The 15,058-nt window shown below is 40.1% G+C and overlaps 1 protein-coding gene and 1 long non-coding RNA gene across 2 annotated transcripts in view; one reads left to right on the top strand and one right to left on the bottom strand.

Annotated features, from left to right (window-relative positions):
• The first annotated feature begins 550 nt into the window (after nt 1-550).
• Nucleotides 551-10,814, top strand: FETUB (fetuin B). The gene is made up of 7 exons (XM_030026956.2): nt 551-872; nt 5,434-5,544; nt 6,962-7,049; nt 7,591-7,757; nt 8,696-8,809; nt 9,712-9,801; nt 10,290-10,814. The coding sequence occupies exons 1-7, from the start codon at nt 651-653 to the stop codon at nt 10,707-10,709; spliced, it is 1,212 nt and encodes a 403-aa protein (XP_029882816.1). The 5' UTR covers nt 551-650; the 3' UTR covers nt 10,710-10,814.
• The window catches only part of LOC121233587, a 17,404-nt gene continuing 10,404 nt past the window's right edge, over nt 8,059-15,058 (bottom strand). The window contains exon 3 of the long non-coding RNA XR_005933340.1: nt 8,059-8,093. This is a non-coding gene — a long non-coding RNA (uncharacterized LOC121233587). The remainder of the gene's footprint in view (nt 8,094-15,058) is intronic.

The raw sequence follows: 15,058 nt of genomic DNA, 5'->3' as shown, positions 1-15,058 counted from the left end.
TGGGCTAAGGGTTAACATTCATCTGTAGGTATCCAACTGACTAGAAATACTCAAAGAATGAAGCCAAACTGAGCTTTCTATCTCAACCAAACTGACCGCATGTAACACAGAGTCAGTATATTTGTTTGCTGTTTGCATTTAACAAATACAAAGTGTAAAATCAGTCAACCTTGTGGCCCTTATCCAATTCCCATTCAAATTACTGAGACCTTTGTCATTGTCTTATTTTGGAGAAGAACTGGCTCACTGACAGAACAGAGCTGGAGCCAGACCTGTACTGCATGTAGGTTTATTTAAGCAATTCTGGTTTCTTAAGAAAGCAGCTTTCTGTGTATATTCTTGTCCCTTGCAATGAAGTCAAAGTTACACGATCTGCCCAGTGAAATCTGAATTGGAGATGTAAAGCCAGAAGGAGAAAGTGCTCTCTAGTCTCAGAGGGAGTGACAACACTTTCGTAAAACCTTGTAATCATTGACTTAGTGTTTCCTGTTGCAGCTGTAGATTTAAAGGTCATGGTCAGTACATAATAAAAAGGGGACACAAGTTTATAAAGAGACACAGCTCCATTACAAAAGTCTGCTACTTCATGCAGGTCAGCCCCTCCATACGGACTTGCCATTCTGATCTGCTGCACTGGTTTTCTAAGCAGAATGGTTTTACTTGTTTCAATGCTCTTTGGCATACAGGCGCTTTGCTCCTGGGCTGCCTCTCCTCCTGCCAGAGAAGCACCGACTGCATTGCTTTCCCCCACCTGTGATGACACTGCAGTAAAGGAGGCTGCAGATCTGGCTCTTCGCCAGATCAATGCTGACCGAACAGAGGGCTACATACTCAGTCTCTCCCGAATTTTCAGTGTCCGAGAACATCCTCAGGTAAGTTACCTGCTTGTCCTGTATTTGTTTCTCCCATGAAGAGCCCTGTGTCTATCACTATTCCTTAGCAATACCTATTTGAACTAAGAAATATTTCAAAACGCAAATGTAAAGTTATATTCACAGGACTCCAGAGGCCATGTCAACTTTACGCACAGATGACTAGAAACAGTTTCATCACCACTATGGGCAATTAGAGAGCAAATCTCAGTCACAATTCTCTGCTGCCTGCCCCTGGAATAGCTCCAGGCATCAGTTCAAATTTGGTATGAAACACCACTACTCTGATTTAATTTCATTTTACACCTTCCTCCCACTGCCTTGAGCAGTTGGAGTGCAAAGGCTATTAAATCATCATGCATTTTGCACAAAAGATGTAAGCACTAACAGGTGTAAATACGTCCCGCTTGGGACCAGGGAATTCCTTTGCAGACCTCTAAATGATGACTCATTCTCCAGAAGAAATCTGAAACCAGTTCAAGTGCAAAAATTACACTGGAAATACCTATGGAATGTCACTCTCATATCCTCAAGTATCTTATTTCTCTATGTGTGCTTAATTTATTACTATTTTGTGTTACAATAGCTGAATCTACTGGCATTTGCCAGGGACAACCTGAAATGAGTGCACAAGGCCCACAACACATAAGGCACTGTGGAAGCATGCTACTAACATTCACTGCCATGCTTGCTTTCTTCCCATAATCTTACCTGAAAGGCTGATTTCTGAACCCTTAAAGTAAATCAGGCTCATTGCCAGATGTTTAAAGATCGGTACTGGCAAGGATATGACACTACTTCTTGCTGCTCTCACAAGGACATAGTTTCTGCAGACATGCTGTGGCCACCAGCAATCTGAGATCTCCTAACTAAAGATGCACACTTTGCTGTGCTTCGCACTGTGTTCTCTGTATTGCTTTGCTCAAGTGACAGAATGTGCCCACTAAGAAACTGCATCAGGTCTCTTGAGAATTTTTTCCAACATGTCATGCCTCTGAGCTGGCCCAGAACCCACATCACCAGTCATGGAGTTAGGTACTTAGTCCCCCATCCTGGGGCTATTCCCTACTGACAATAATTAGAGCACACCTATGACCACCCTACAGTGCAGCATAGTGGATGCAGACATGCTGTAAACCACTTCATTTATCTCCCTGCCTCTCCCTTCACCTGTGCCAAGTATATCTCAGCACAGGAGAATTTTGGTCCTTGTTAGTGATTTGGTCTGTCACTTAATTCCCTAGAGACTTAACTTATTACCTTAGGGCATACTTTGCTTTTTGTTCATTTGGGAGTTTAATTTATTTTTATTTTTATTTTTTGCATCTAATAAGCTTACCCTGTAAATAAGGTGTTTCAAGACACTGCAATAACAAAATAGACAATCTAAGCCCTTTGTCACATTTTTGCTGCTGCTGGGACTGAGTATATAAGAAACAGCCAGCTATGTTAGGGATGTTCATGGACGGTAACAACCTTATGCAACCTTCTATTCCCCTCAAAAAAATAAAGAAACCTTTTTTTTTATCAGTCAGTGATCCTTCCTTCCATTTTTTAAACCAGTACTCAGGATAAAAACATTTTCAAAGTTACTTCAAATTCAAATCTGCCCTTAAGCAACCTGTGGTTCGGTTTTGCTCTAATTGAAACTAATGAGCCATCTGCTGTTAACTTACATGCAAGTAGGACAGAGCCTTTCTTTCATACAAGACTCTCATGATTAACTTCACTGACAGGCACTTAACCAAAATTAAAAAGCATGCCAAAATATTTCATTTCTTTCCCTTGCACCAGGTCACCCTGGTGATGACCAGGCCAGGTGATGGTACGCTGCTGCCGCATCTCCTGTGGCTCCCAGGCTCCCCAGCAAGCATTGCTGTGGCAATCCTAGCATCAGCAGTGCTGAGGAAGGGATCTTTTTGGCAATGCAGGAAAGACAGAAGTTTTTATTCAATACTAAGCAGATATCAAAAGGCCTTTGCATAACGGTCTTTTAATGAAAATTAAAATAAGGATGATGAAACCTTCAGAGATCTGCTGAGCTCTGAATAAACCCCAAATTATCCTTTCCCCACTGGAGGATGCATAATAACGTACAGAAGCAGGTAGACAAAAAGATGTGTAGATTTTATAATAACCTCATCTGCGTATTAGAGCTGATACTATACAAGAGAGCTACAGGCAACAGGAAATACAATTTGGTCCACCCTGGTTGCATTTAGTATTTCCAAGATCACCAAGCTTTACAATCAGTCTTCATGATTCAGCTGATTACCCATCTGACTATAAGAACATTTCTTTAATGAGGTATGTGTGTTCTTTTGCCTCCAGAATACCTGAACAACCAACTTGAAAGCTCAAGTCACCAGTCCCAACTTCAGAACTCCTTAAAGATACACTTGTCTTTGCTGAAGAGGGAGAAAAACCAAAATTGGATGAGAGCAGTATTCATTCATTCCTAGTTGATTTCATACTTTATGGGGCAAGAGTCTTGTAGAAGTCTGGGGCCAGTATCTGTACAACTTTTGGCTTCAGTTTTGATTTCTGTTTAATAGCGACTAAAGACCAGACCATTTTTCTTGGCTATTACTTCTTCATGCAGGAAAGTGTTAGTGATATTTTTGCTCATAAAGGATATATTTGAAGGTACAAGCTTGTACCAAATGTTGCACTACTCAAAACCCACATTTTCATCAAATGGCAATTACTCCTTGACCAGTCTTAATTTCTGTTTACTGATTTAACCTATATTAGCTACCATATTAAGGAGACATATCATCATGGTATTTAGGTACCATACATTTGTATGTAAACAGAAAATTATGATTAGTTCCTTCCATAGAAGGATCTACGCAGCCAGGTGTGGGGATACTGCCATCCACTGCACGCAGTGCTGCAGCACCTCAGCTTCACTCTTTGTTAAAATAGCTTTTGATCTTTTCACGACCTTCAAAACGACAGTTATAATTAAACCTCAGGATTAGTGTAGGCAAACCCTGAGAGCTCACTGCAAGGCATTACCAGATTACTTCATAGAACACTTAAGGAAAAAGAGAATATGAAAATACAAAAAATGGTATAAAGCATGATAAGTTGCATTTGTAAGAATATAACTTAAAGACAGAGCTAACAAAACAATTTACTCACTTTATATTTATTTTCTATTTATTTTGCTCTTTTATATTTCAAGGGTTTAGTATTACATTTACAAGTATATATGGTAGAGCTCACATAAAATCACCATCCCAGCCTCTTTCCAGAGATCTCTATACTATGTGACCAGAATAGTTTGTATCACTCAGACTCCTCAGAACTCAAGAACAGATACCCCTTAGTGTTTTCTCCCAGCAGTATAAAAACCAAAAAGCCAGCCGTACTCCAGCCTTTAGATGCCGCATTGACTGGTCTTTAGTCGCTATTAAACAGAAATCAAAACTGAAGCCAAAAGTTGTACAGATACTGGCCCCAGACTTCTGCAAGACTCTTGCCCCTTAAAGTGTGAAATCAACTAGGAAGGAATGAATACTGCTCTCATTCAATTTTGGTTTTTCTCACTATTCAGCAAAGACAAAATCTCCGTCTAAACATGCAGCTAACACTCTCAACTAAGTTCTTTAGGATGTATAAATGACAGCTGCTCTCTTTCCAGCTTTCCACTACAGAAAATAAAACACGATCCTACTAACCTGTATCCTTGATAAACATCCTGGAAAGGTGCTTACTTGTATCTGCAGTGGAAGCAAAACCAGGAGCTGCACCATGCAGCATCTCATCTTTCTGTACCACATGATGTAATCACTAGATATATGGAGCTGTACTTTTAGTCTTTCCCTGTTCCTCTTGCATGGAAACATGTTTGCCCAAACGTTGAGCCCTAACTGCTTTGTGCACCGGTGCCACAGTGAACTGAATAAAGGTGTCTGGACTTAAACACAGGCTCAGAGCACTGGACTGAATCTTTAAGTGAGTCAGAGACATCCATGTAGATATGCAAGGTCTCTCATAGCACTTTCTGATATCTGAGAGAATATTTAAGTTGTCTGCATCAACTCAGTCATTGCCTCTTTATGGCAAGTGCAAAGCATCCATACTTGAAGACGACACTACTCTAAGAAATAAGACATTTCTGTTTCTAATGCCTACTGGGAAGGTTCCATGTTAGCAGGTTTTTATTATTTGTGGTATTTATCATCTCATTCTTATTGAAAGCAAAATAACCTACCTTTCAAATCTAACTACAAAATGCAGTTGATGATGAAAACTTTACCGTGTTTAGTCCTTATTCTCGGGTTCTGGTTGGTACCAGAACCAGAAGGATAAAACTGATGCTAAAAGGCTGGGTTTGAATTAAAGCTGACTAGACGCATGACCAAGCCTTTCTAACAGGGCCTGAATCTCACCTGATTTGCCACCATTGAGAATTTGTCCCACAGAATGTTCAGTTTTCAGGATAGCTGTGTGTCCCACCTGTGTGTTTTGTGTTTCTCCATGTCTCCATTTTATGTGGCCTACTTTGTTCTATACAAAACTACGATATGACCCTTTCATTTCTTGTTTTCAGGAGATTACTGGTTCTGTCTTCTATCTCATCTTGGATGTAGTAGATACTGAATGCCATGTACTCAGCAAAAAGTTGTGGAAGAACTGTACTGCCAGACCTGCTCATGCAACTGTAAGGATTTTATTTTCTTATTTAATCTCAGGTATGAGATGAAATCTCAGGTATGAATAGTACTCAGGTATTACTGAAGACAGCAAAATCCCTACACATGCATTTCTAGTAGGCAGCAGAGCTTAGAAGAAATCAAAACTCATTTTTTAAGGTCCACAGCTTTCCTCTGTACTTTCTAGTAAGTTTATAGACTGGTAAGATTTATTTTTAAAAATGAAATTAAAAGAAAGTTTTTGACCAGAGCTAATAAGCAGACATAACTAAATAGCCATGCTAGAACACTATATAGAATAAATGGTTTACTTTTTATAGTAACCCTGTAAGAGTTTATTTTAAAGACAGCCTGTCAAGAAGGGAATAAAAGAAACTCACTTTTATATAACATGCAATTTTTGGTTTAGTTTAATTCCACTTTTACTCTGACAACTTTGCAAAAAATTGCATTGAAAGAGGACAAGAAAGAAAGCTCAGCAAGATAAGCTGCAAAGACAGAAAGCGATCTAAGACTGTTGCTACAGGTGACCAAAATGATTCTGAACAAGTGAAAAAAAAACTTATAAAATGAAGAATGACAAGAAAGAAGCTTCATGTGAAAAAAAGAAAAGTTCTGATTAAACTGTCCTGGGCTGCTGCTTAGGTCAATCAGTTTTCATTTTTAAATAAAAAACTGGAAAAAAATAAAAAGAATTCTGCTCGCTTCTGCTTACAGTGCTTCCAGCAGGAAAAAGGTGCAAAGCATACATGGTCAATATGGCTTCTGCGAAGTCTAGAAATCTATGTCCTAGAGGCCTTGATCATACATGTGGCAATATTTAAGAAGCACTCAGAGAATATACATTCAACTCTTAAACATAAAGGCATGATGGATATTAACAGGCCGGTATTTTTTTCTGCCATAAAGTCACGAGTTCTTTGTGTGCAAGGGTGATCTTACTGTGCCACAAAACTGATTTAGGGTCTTCCCTACCACTCTCCTTCCTTACTATGGACATAGGGAGAAGGGGGAAGGTGGCAGACAGGTGACTGGATACAGATACTCTGAGCTGATATTCAGGTTTAAGCTTTCTGTGTTCTAGACATAGATCCAGCTCCTGGTGCTGGGGCCTGGCCAGGGAAAGCATTCTGTGACACTTGGGCACTTAGCTGCCAGAACTGTGGCCCTGTGCAGGCCATCCTGCCGACAAGCACTGCACATGTATAGCTCAGAATTACACCAGGGGAAGATCTGGCCTTCTATTTCTAAAGGAGATGGATACTTAGAAATGTGCTTCATTGCAATTTGAGTATTAACACAACTTTTTTCTTGAAAAGAATTTCATAACCACAAGGAGAAAATGAACCACCCACTGTCTAGGTACTAGATGATCAGTGCAAAGTTTGCAATATTAATTATTTCTAAATGTTTATATTGTTTTAGGTTTATGGTCAGTGCAAAGCAATTATCTACATTAATCAGGCAAGAAATATTGCTCATCTGAGTACTTATGAGTGCATTTTACAACCAGGTATGTCTTTATTTAACATACTCACTTTAAAAGAGGACTGGAAAAACACTCTTTGCCATACAGCATTACTTTAAATTTTAATTGTAATTATGGCACCACAGCGTCTCCATTAGCTTTCAGCTGCCCTAATTTTCTCAAGTCAGTGATCATAAGGCCAGTATGGTCCTGCAGCTTAAAGCAGTGCAGTAATAACTGTTTTCATCTCTGGGAAACCCAGCAGAGCCTCTATATGGGCTTTTACCCTCTGGTCCAAAAAGCATTTTTATAGGTTTGTGAAAGGCAAGTAAAACCAGCAAGCCCACTGTCAGTAGGCTGAGCTTTTTTCTGCAGTGTCTCTGCCTCCACTGCAACATTTTTATGGGTCTGCAAATTCATAAAGATTCAAAATTGTTAAGTGAATCAAACCACATATTGTTACTCCAGGAGACTGGAGGACAAGTTTGGGGGTTGGGGACATAGATGCATTTACAGTGACTTACACTATCAACATACTCTTATGGTTATGCTTTCTCTAATGACCTTGTTTTGTTTGGATAAAAAGTTCCACCCAGATATATTTGGACAGTATGTCCTGACTGCCCAGTTGATGACAGTCCAACTGAGCCCAGATATTTGGAGGCTGCTGCTCAAAGCCTTGCCAAGTTCAATGAAGAGAGTGAACAAACTCATTATTTCTCTGTCCTCAATGTCACAAGAGCTTCAATGCAGGTAAGCCAAGGCTCATCTGACTTGCTTTAGCCCTCAAGAAGTATGGATCCACCTGTTATACTTTATATGATTTGTTATGTCTTACAGATTGTTTAGAATTTGTACCTGTATAGTACAGAGAATATTTCTATGCAGAATTCTCCTGCGAAATGAGATCTGTAATGATCCAAGACTTTGGCTCCATTTATTGCAAAAAGAAGGGCTTTATGCAAAACTCAACACACAGATTTGCATTCCAAAGTTTAGGAAATCTTCATTGTGAGCTCTTCTACTACCACCACGAACTAGTGACTCCCTAATAGAAAGAATTTAATAAAGCACAGTCATCCCTTCCAACTCATACCTGTAATTCACTGAATGAGTTTAAACATGGTTTAAAACTAATTTTAGACTAACAGAGAGTTAATGATCCCCTGGCTAAATCCTGTTTGTTTACCGCAGTAATATGCAGTCTCTCTAAAATTCATTATTGATAGATAACAAGGCAGTTTTCACTCTTTGTCTCAAATGGTTACATATTACTACAATACAGTATTTAATCGCTCCCATTTTCCAACCCTGAGGTACTTACATTTCAGAAATAGAAAAAGTGATCCTGTTCATTAAAGCAGCCTGAAATGACCAACAAGGCACTGAAGAGGTTCTTTGGATATGTAGTTCTATGTGGATGCTAACTTACTACAAAACCCAAACTAATTTCAACTATAGCTAATCCATGAGTTACTAAGGTTGTGCATATATAAGAAGTAAAAAATAACCAGGCAATTAAGCAGCACTGGCAAAAAATCATTCTCCTGTAATACAACAGTAATGCCCCAAGTATAACCAGCTCCTTCCACACTTAGCAGGAGTTTTACATCTATTTCAAGGTCTGTACAATTCCTCCTTCTTCCTGACACATGCACAAGGTCTAATTGCCACTGGTCTCTCATTAACAGTGGGTCGTTGGTCCTGCATATTTTGTAGAGTTTTTGATTCAGGAGACGTCCTGCTCCAAAAATGACACGATTGCTGACATCTCCCAGTGCAAGCCACTTTCATCGGAACTAGCTGTAAGTACTTTTCCTTGTATAAACACCTGTTTTTCAGATATTATGATTCCTCAGTGAGTACTTAGGCTATCCCTTTGGTTCTTTGCAGACAAGAATCGAAGCCCACAGGTGCCTTTTTATGGGTTGTAGCTCTATACTCTCTTGCAACTGTACAGACTGCTTTAGAATAGAGAAAACATTTCAGTAAAAGTTCGGACTTCTTACCTAAGAGTTCATGAACAAAGAAAACAAAAAAAAATACCATCCAGGAAAACATGGGGTAGCCATTGCCTCACAAAACTGAATCATTCTTAAGGATTTCTTCTAAGTAAACAGACATAGACAATAAATGCCAAGCAATGCATGAAGAGTATATTCACACTACAATGAGGTCAGCTAAGGAAAACGCTTAGGAACTATGGAAAAAGTTATTAGAGAAACAGAAAGACTAAATGAGCATGTTGCCAAGAGATAACATTTCAAGCCCCAAGCCATGTTACCTACAGTCCAGTAAAAACACAACCATTAGAAACAACATTTTTTCATGGTTTCTTTCACTACTATGGTGTGAAATTGTTTTTGCCTGAAAAAGTGATATTATGTTCTATTACACAACTTGCCTGCATGGGGATAATCTGCTGCAGCAGAACTTAAGTGTGCTGTTGTAGTTGGGCCTTAAGTGGCCAGCTTATTTTTCTTATCATGTTACCTAACCCTCCTTTGCAAACATAAAGCCTTTTTCAAAATGCTGCCTCCTTTGTAAGCTTGCCAATCCCAAAATAAAAGTTTGCCCAAGCTGCTTATCCCTACAAATACATGTAGAAGCTATAACTATTCAGCCTTTCATAATCACTTATTTTACAAGATAGGAGCTAGGCATCAGTGCTACAATGTGAAAAAATACTTGCATTTTCCTCTTCCAGCAAATAGGTTTCTGCAAAGGCTCTGTAGTGAACAGTCACTTGGAACACGAACAGTTTGTCACAACATCCTGTGAAATCTACAGTCTGCAGGTATTTCTTAATCTAATCTTAATATTGCAAGAGTAATACTCCTTTACAAAACAAGAATTGAACTCTTGAAAGCCCAGCCATTTTTAAGTTTTCTTATTCACAAAGATATGGGCTTCAAGAAAGTGATAAGGCCAAATCAGGAAGAAATCTCTCGTGTGATAAAACATACTGTTGCTAGGTGGATAAAAAGGCAATAGAGTAAGTATAGAGTCAATCATACAGAATGTGTTCAGAATGCTCTACAAAGAAATTGTAAATAACAAAGGGAATGCAAAGAGCAATAACTGTGTAGTTACCCAAGTTTCATGCACCCATCTCCACTAGCATATGAAGTAGTTCTATCTGTCTATCCTTTGAGCTTCTGTTCTGCAGCTGGTCTTTGCAGACTGGAATTGCAGCAGATCCTTAGTGTGAAGGGTGACCATCTTCGTATCTGAAAGATTTTGGAATAGCTTCAATATAGGTAATGCTTATTGCCTGTTATTTAGGATCCTGCCACTGAAGAGGGGAAACAGCAAGCTACTCAGACACCTGGAAAATCCAGCCAGAATCATCAACAAGCTTTCCCTTCAGAAACCAATCCTTTCTCCCCACACCCAGAAAAAACAGTGGGCTGGGTTAAAATTCTACCCCCTTCAACTGAGGAAATCTCTTTCCAAAACCTACCACAAAGTCCAAATGAACATAAAGATGGAAAGCCAGTTCCACCTGAGGCTGTAGGTTCTACGCCCAGTCTTGATGGAGAAAAGACTCAAGCAGACAAACCAGCCTTGACCAACCCAGTCACTGGACCAGTTATTCTCCCTTTTCCTGAAGAACTTTCTCTATCAGACTCATGCCCAGGGGAAGCAAAGGAGATAAACTCCATCCTCCGGCCTTTGCTGCCTAAAAAGCCTACCAAAGTCTAGCCAGCATCCAATCACCTCAACTACCTGCAACAAAATAATGGCCACAATGGCAACCTGGTTTTTCAATCTGTGTCACATCTTTAAATAAATAAGTTTCTTATCACAGTCTTCATCTCTGGAGATGTCAGTTTTAAGAAAGCACAAGAAGAGATTAGAAAAAGAAATTTAACTGGGCATTTTCCAACAAAAGAATTTGGCTTTTAATTCTCAAATTACTCCCAGCAGTAAGAGCATGAAGGAAAGGTAACTGTGGAGGGTAAAAGAATTTGCAGGGCTGAGACAGCCCAGCAGCATCAGCAAATAACAGCCTCAGTAGCAAAAGTCTGTCAGGGCACAGTGCGGGACGGCTGCTCCCCGAGGGATGGTGAGATGGAGCCGAGCGTGATGATAGCCAGGCTGGCAGGGCAGGGGCCTGTCCCATGGTACCTGAGCGAGGCGAGCAGGGCAGACTCGGGGATGGTAGCCAGGTTACAGGAAAAGGACACATCACCACCCAAGTTCACGGGCGATGAGGCAGGTCTGAGGTCAAGCCAAGAACATGAATTAGCAAGTCAGGGTCAGGATCTGGTCTGGTTACAGTAACCGGAGTCAGACACAGCCCAGCGATCGCCACGCAAGTCCGCAGTGACGAGGCAGGTCCGAGGTCAGGCTGGGAAGCCAGGCGGCAGGTCTGAACCTGGGTCTGGATCAACAGGGCCCGTGGCCAGGCACAGGCACAGCTGTGATGCCGCAGGAGCTGCGTCTCGGGCAGGGGCCAAAATGCTACAGCCTCAGCTTAAAGCAGCTCCGGTAGGAAGCGGGGCTGGGTCGGCCCTGGCCGTGGCCTCCCCGCAGCGCTGGCTGGGAGCCTGTCCGCGGGGTCGCCCAGGGGAAGGGGAACAGCCCCCGCCGTGCCGCCGCTGAGCTGGCCCTGAGCCCTTGCAGCCAAGCCTCCAGGAGGAGCGATGCTCTCAGGGCCCTTACAGAGTCACACCCGCTGCGATGGTGTGTAAACGGGGAAGAGGGCTTCAACACTGTTTATCATTAAAAGCTAGTGGGTTTTTATTATTTTATGGGTTAACTTCTTAATTATAATGTGATGAGCTTAGCCTATTTTTCTATTTCCCGTGGAAGATCTCAAGAAAGATTATTTTTTTCCTAATGCTTTATACCCTCACTTAAAGAAAGTGGAAAAGGCTACCCACACGTGAAACCCTTACACATAATTCTGGCTGGTGGACAATCAAGCTCAGGCTATTCAGATTCTTATGCTTCTCCTGACCCTGCTGTGCAGGAAAAATGATGATTTACAAAATCAGCCTAATTCTTTCTTGAGATAGGTCATATTAACTGCCTTATAATAAAAACCACAGGGAGCCTGTAGCTAAGAAAAATCAATTTCACTAAAGCCAGACATAGCAACTGTACTGACAATAACAAATATAAATAAATGAGAAGACAAGAAGAAGAAAAAGAGTGAACATGGGAAAGAAATGTCATTTGTGGCCAGGAGTACACTGATATTTGCAATAATTATGGGGCTCGTATAAGACCACAGAGACCTTCTCTAGTTGCCACCAGATCTGTAAAATTGTTCAAAACAAAATCAATAAAATATAATTGTTTCTGAAGCCTTTATGCTGCTGAATCATCCCTAGAGATGCTAGATCATTTCTCCATTTAAAGAGGCTTTCAACAAAAAATTATGGTTTTGTTAAAGTATTCTGACATTATGCAATTTGATTAAAATGTATTATTTTATTATTACAAATAAAATATAAATAAAAGTATTATTTTATTCTGAGTGGAGACAAAATAATATTGAAATATCATATGGAGTTATGTTCCCAACAAATATGTTTGTTTTTTCAGTTTGCAAAACTCTTAAAAACATAAATTTTATATAAAGGAGTAATTTAATTGCTTCAAAGATTAAAATAAGCCAAAAAGTGATATGTGAAAGACATCAACTGAGCCAAAAATAATTCCATTTCAATTCCCCATCATGAGAAATTTCAACATATTTTGGTTTCATTCATTTCTGAGTAGAAAACAATTCAAAATTAAGTAGTTCTCTAAAAATCATAAAATTCAAATTCTATTCAATTCTTATCGTAGTATGAGCTGATGAGCTGTAGGCCGTGTCAGCATTCCCCTTTTTATCAGGTCATCAAATCACAGCATCTTGTTTTTCCCTTGAGAAGTTTCACCTTTGCCAGCTCAGGTTTCCCTAACACGACCAGTGTGTTCTACCTCCCTGCACAGGAACTGCTGATCTGCCATATGCCAAAATCAGGGATACTGATGGAGCGTCACTCCATGCCCTCACAGAGAGCACTGTTGGCTTCAGTGAGTCAGAGAGCAAGAGCATTGGGGCAACAGCCTGTCACACTTCAGTGGTTTTCAAAATGCTCTTTTTGCCCCTCTTTTCAGTTAATCCCCATACTTCTCACTTCTGCTATTTTATAACGCGGTCTATTTTATTAACTGCATGTTGATTCTAATCTCACTGTGGCTCCATCAGTTTAATGATACTCCTGACATTTATATCAACATATGTAACCAGATTCTACCCCAAAAGGAGTACTGGGGAAGAAATAATCAACATTAACCGCTAGCCACAGCCAAGAATACCCCATTTCAGTTAGTTCTCTGTCTTGACTACAGTTGCTTACAATAGTAAATTGGACAGCAACAGCACAACAGCAGCAAGTGAAGATAAATAAAGTGGAGTTGGTGTGAACATGAATAAGGGGAGTTAAAGAGAACATCTGGAATTCTGGATCCACAGTTTTGAGCATTCGGTTTGGATATTGTTTAGCCTGTTCTGCAGACAAGGCTCAGAAATGACATTTGAATCAATACTTTCTCTAGTTTGGATCTGATATTTGTGTTCAAAGACTTCTATGATTTAAAAATAAATACCAGAAGGGGTCTTTATCCAAGCAGTAACTGTATCTACAGTGCAGATCAGCAAGCATCAGTGGTCAGTGCAGATTCATGGGCATTTCCTTTATCTGCTGTGGCCACTCCAGCACAGTGATTCCTGTACCCAGCTTTCAGTTGTCACCTAGGCCACCACCAGTGTTTACCATAATTGAAGCCTGGTACTAATATCCAAGACTAATTTCTTGAACTACAAGTAGGAGACTGAAGATGTATAGTTTCTGTGTTTCCTTTGTCCTCAGAACATACCTGGACACTGCTGCATTCCCAGATGGCATTGATACGGTTAACAGCTGATAACGTTTAGTCATCACTACTTCAAATCCTGCTGCTGATTCAGCAGATTTATGTGAATCTGAGTGGGCCAGCGCTGCGGCTTTCTTCCTCCAACATGCCCACATGGACAGATAAGGGCATAAGATGCAAGGCATCTGGTCTCCGCACATTTACTCTATGTGACAGCATGATCAGACAGGACCGCACCAAATCATCTAAAAAACATGTCCAGATAGTGCCGAACTCCTCCATCTTCTGGCCTGGTCTCTCACCTTCTAGCCAAACTGAGCACAACAGCTGGCAGTAACACACCTGATGTACCTTCAGTCACACCCCAAATGCCCTTTTCTTCTCCCAGGACTGGGAACTGTTAAGCGCTGCTTCTCCTTGCCCAGCAGGGAACAGGCCAGTAACACACAGAAGCCCCCCATCTAGTCACTGGAGAAGAGAAATACGTGGGTTTTGGCAGACAATTCCAATTCACTTTTCAATTTCATTTCACAGGTTTTCAACACTTATTGATGTTATGATATCATATCATCCATTATTAACTTGCTATCTGGGCAATGTCCAGCTAAAATCTGGTCTGATGTTTATTTGAGCAAACATTCCAGTTTCACATGGACAATGTCTTTATTCAGGCACAGATAACCAATGGTCAGTGACCTCCAGGACTGTTGACGTTTTTACCAGATATTATCAAGCCTCTATCTCTGCATATAGATGAGTCACCATGAATGCAAAAAAAGGGGCAGTAACATTCAAAGGGTACAGAATAAGATATGCTGCCTTATTTATGCATACATTGGCTATGCATTTGTTTAGATTTTTTAGCTACCCTTCTCCTACACTCATCCTTGGCCAATCAAAAAGATTTAAAAAAGCAAGACCCAGACATCAAAGTTCTCAAGATGGGTTTAAAAATCAAGGTTTTTATAAAATAAGCTAATTATAAATTCTATTTGTCTGACTTCAGAACCTGCCCATTGTACACACTTCATGGTTAAACATTTTCTTCTGCATCTCTGAGACTATACATGTTAAGCAGCTGTATTCAGAATATACATATATATTATTTTGATTTCAAAGGCAGATTTTAAAGACATCCCACTAGATATAATTGTAAATACTATACAACACAGCTACTA

The sequence above is a fragment of the Aquila chrysaetos genome, chromosome 10 (assembly GCF_900496995.4).
Source record: "Aquila chrysaetos chrysaetos chromosome 10, bAquChr1.4, whole genome shotgun sequence".
Classification (NCBI taxonomy): domain Eukaryota; kingdom Metazoa; phylum Chordata; class Aves; order Accipitriformes; family Accipitridae; genus Aquila; species Aquila chrysaetos.
Note: the sequence above shows the minus strand (reverse complement) of the source record. Positions and strands in the feature narration are given on the sequence as shown.